Source organism: Vigna unguiculata, chromosome 3, assembly GCF_037176805.1.
Source record: "Vigna unguiculata cultivar grain cowpea cultivar isolate G323 ecotype 2 chromosome 3, ASM3717680v1, whole genome shotgun sequence".
Classification (NCBI taxonomy): domain Eukaryota; kingdom Viridiplantae; phylum Streptophyta; class Magnoliopsida; order Fabales; family Fabaceae; genus Vigna; species Vigna unguiculata.
The window spans coordinates 54,645,909-54,649,881 of NC_140794.1; the positions used below are offsets into that span (position 1 = coordinate 54,645,909).

A 3,973-nucleotide genomic window follows, 5' to 3' on the forward strand; every position below is an offset into this window, starting at 1 on the left:
CAACATTAAATAACAAGTATGAAATTGAAAGTAAATTCCTTAAAAATGTAATAAAAAATATTAACAATATTTAAAAAACTATTGGGGCATTTGCATTTTATTATGATAGTATATGAAAATAAATAAATCATTTGTACGAAAAATATATAATTTAATGAATACTAACATAAAAGAATTCAGCCACCAATACAAAATGATTAACAAGAAGATAGATGGAGTGACAGGATAAATTTAGGGTGAAAAACAGTATGAAAATAAGAATTATAAAAACAAGAAAAAAAGAAAGCGACAAGGACAAAGAAAGACCCCACACGAAGACCCCAAAAACAAAAGAGAAAAATTTAAAAACAAAAAAGAAACTAAAGGGCAGAAAAGTGAGGAGCGGCGCGTGTTCCTTACTACCCAATCATCAGCAACGTGGGGGTCGGGTTCCCGGAAAGCTGTTTCCCACGCGCAGACTCCCGCGCGTGAAAAAGCGTCGCCCTTTTTCTGTCATTCATCTGAGGGTGGAGTAGCCGTACGTGTATCTGCTCCACTCTCATTCGCTTTGCTATTTCGGTCTCATTCACTTCTTCACTCACTCACTCACTCTCTCACACAGCACAAACCTCTTTTCCCTCTCATCATCATAAGCCATCTTCTTCTCCGATCGCATGGACACTCGCCGGAAACTCAAATCCCGGCCACTCTCCGGCTAAATGCTCCCTTCCCCCGAGTCCCGGAGCGACGACGACGACGATGATGCAGAATACGTGATCGTGATCATCCCTTCCATTCCAGAGACCACTGTTTCCGTGACAATCTCATCCGCACTCTCTCGCAATGGCGGCGACGAACGCCGGCGCGTTGGTGGAGTCGTCCTCCGCCGACGAAGCGGCGGCGAAGACGGCACAGAAGCGCTACGAGGGGCTTCTGATGGTTCGAAACAAAGCGATAAAGGGAAAAGGCGCATGGTACTGGACACACCTGGAACCCTTACTGGTTCACAACACCGAAACGGGACTCCCCAAAGCAGTGAAACTCCGTTGCACCCTCTGCGACGCTGTTTTCTCCGCCTCCAACCCTTCACGCACCGCCTCCGAACACCTCAAACGCGGCACGTGCCCCAATTTCAACTCCGCCGCCAAACCCATTTCTTCTGTCTCCCCTGTTGTCGTTCCTTCTTCTTCGCCCTCTTCAGCTTCTCCCTTTTCGGCTCAGCACAACCATCGCAAGCGAACAACGACTTCGCCTTCTGCTTCGGGTTCCGGTTCGGGTTCCCTCTACCACGCGCCATCGCGGTTCGGGTCGGCTTTGGTTCCGCAGCAGCCGCATTTGGTGCTGTCAGGTGGGAAAGAGGATTTGGGGGCTTTGGCCATGTTGGAGGATAGCGTGAAGAAGCTGAAGAGTCCCAAAACTTCTCCTGGGCCCGCTTTGAGTAAGGCCCAAATCGATAGCGCGATTGAGTTTTTGGGCGATTGGGTATACGAGTCTTGTGGCTCCGTGTCTTTCGCGAGTTTGGAGCACCCGAAGTTCCGAGCTTTTCTGTCACAGGTTGGTTTGCCGGCGGTGTTTCCACGAGAGCTGACAGGGGCGAGGTTGGAGGCGAGGTTCGAGGAGGCTAAGGTTGAGTCGGAGGCGAGGATCAGGGATGCGATGTTCTTTCAGATTGCGTCTGACGGGTGGAAGTGGAATGGGAATGTGAATGAGAATGGGAAGAGTTACGATTCTGGGTTGGTGAATTTGAGCGTGAATCTTCCGAATGGGACCAGCTTGTACAGAAGGGCGTTGTTTGTTACTGCTTCTGCGCCTTCCAAGTATGCGGAGGAGGTTCTGTGGGAGACAATAACTGGCATTTGTGGGAATCTCGTGCAACAGTGTGTTGGGATAGTTGCAGACAGGTTCAAGGCCAAGGCTTTGAAAAACTTAGAGAATCAGAATCATTGGATGGTTAATCTCGCTTGTCAGTATCAGGGCTTCAACAGTTTGATAAAGGACTTCGCCAAGGAACTCCCCTTGTTCAGGGCTGTGGTTCACAATTGTCTCAAGCTCGCCAATTTGTTCAATTACACCTCGCAGCTGAGGAACAGTTTCCACAAGTACCAGCTGCAGGAGTACGGCCACACCTGGCTCCTGCGGGTTCCCCTGCACGAGTTTGAATTGGGACCTGTGTATGCTATGATGGAGGACACGTTGAGCTCGGTTCGGGCCTTGCAGTTGGTGCTGCTGGATGAGCCGTTCAAGATGGTGGCCATTGAGGACCAGGGCGCCAGGGAGGTTGGGGACATGATTCGGGATGTGGGGTTCTGGAAGGACTTGGAAGCCGTTCATGGTTTGGTGAAATTGGTGAAGGACATGGCTCAGGAGATTGAGGCAGAGAGGCCTCTGGTTGGGCAATGCCTTCCCCTTTGGGATGAATTGAGGGCAAAAGTGAAGGATTGGTCCTCCAAGTTCCACATTGCAGAAGGGGTGGTGGAGAAGCTGGTTGAGAGAAGGTTCAAGAAGAATTACCACCCTGCTTGGGCTGCTGCTTACATTCTTGACCCGCTTTACTTGGTGAGGGACACCAGTGGCAAGTACCTTCCACCATTTAAGTACTTGACACCGGAACAGGAGAAGGATGTTGATAGGCTCATAACTAGGCTTGTTGCTAGAGACGAAGCACATATTGCTCTGATGGAGCTGATGAAGTGGAGAACAGAAGGGCTTGACCCGGTATATGCTCAAGCTGTTCAGATGAAGGAGAGGGATCCAGTTACTGGGAAGATGAGGATTGTGAATCCACAGAGTAGTAGGCTTGTGTGGGAAACTTATTTGACTGAATTCAAGTCCTTGGGGAAAGTTGCAGTGAGGCTAATATTCCTTCATGCAACCTCATGTGGCTTCAAATGCAATTGGTCCTTGTGGAGATGGGTTTGTGCTCATGGCCATCACTCCAGGACTGCACTCAACAAGGTGCAGAAGTTGATATTCATTGCAGCACATTCCAAACTTGAGAGAAGGGATTTTTCCAATGATCAAGACAAGGACGCAGAGCTGTTCACCTTGGCAAATGGTGAGGATGATGTGTTAAACGAAGTTCTTGTTGATACATCCTCAGTGTAACATTTTTTTTTATTTGCCCCCTTTTTTTTTCTTTTTGGGTTAATTTACTCAGTTAGGAATTTTAATTTTTTAGGATTTATTGAATTCTTTCCACTACCCTTTTCTTCCATCTTTCTTTTTCACCCCTCTGCATTTTGAACACTCACTGGAAGGACTTTGAGCAACTCTCCATGTTTATTTACCCTGCCATGATCGTCAAGTTGTTAAATATAGGAAAGCGGGAAAGATTGTAATGCCCGAACTGGAAGGATGTTGTAGAAATTTTATTCCTCTTGTAGTTTGAGATAAATAATATTTGTTAAGGGGAAATTTTTATCGATTCTCCTTTGATTTTAAGACCTTTTTCCCTCTCAAACTTTCTCACAGTGTTTGTAACTTAAGAAGCATGCTTGCATGCATGCATGCATGTTGAAGAGTACTTAATCGTGAAAACATTGTTCATCTGTGATCGATGCCTGTGAATGCATATTTAGTTGTAGTTTGTGTAGTCTTTGGCGTTAGAAATTGTCTTGATGGGATGTGTGGTTTATTTATGTCGTGTTTACGTAGAATCTTCAAAGGTGTCCACTGCATTTGTAAAATCTGGAAAGGTGCTTCGCTTTCAAGCACTCCTACATTGAAGTCTGTTCATTCCAAAGGCAATCAGCTTTCTGTCCCTAAGTCAAAGTTGAGAATGAATCATCCTAATCTCCTCTTCAACTCGCATAAACCATGTGATGCAACTTTATGGTCACTTAATGAGTCACCATGTTGATTCCTTAATCATCTTCCATGTCCAGATTTTTTGTCAGCAGAATATAAAGAAGCTAGGCACTAAGATCCGTCCTCGTTTGTTATCAAAAGCTGTTGTCCGTCACAAAATAACTTAACTTTCGGCTGGAAAAAGTCT

The 3,973-nt window shown here is 46.2% G+C and overlaps 1 protein-coding gene across 1 annotated transcript; it reads left to right on the top strand.

The window, feature by feature from the left end:
* The first annotated feature begins 354 nt into the window (after positions 1 to 354).
* Positions 355 to 3,420, top strand: LOC114178966 (uncharacterized). Its single transcript, XM_028065125.2, has one exon. It carries the CDS (start codon positions 823 to 825, stop codon positions 3,082 to 3,084), a length of 2,262 nt encoding a protein of 753 aa, XP_027920926.1. The 5' UTR covers positions 355 to 822; the 3' UTR covers positions 3,085 to 3,420.
* The last annotated feature ends 553 nt before the right edge of the window (positions 3,421 to 3,973 follow it).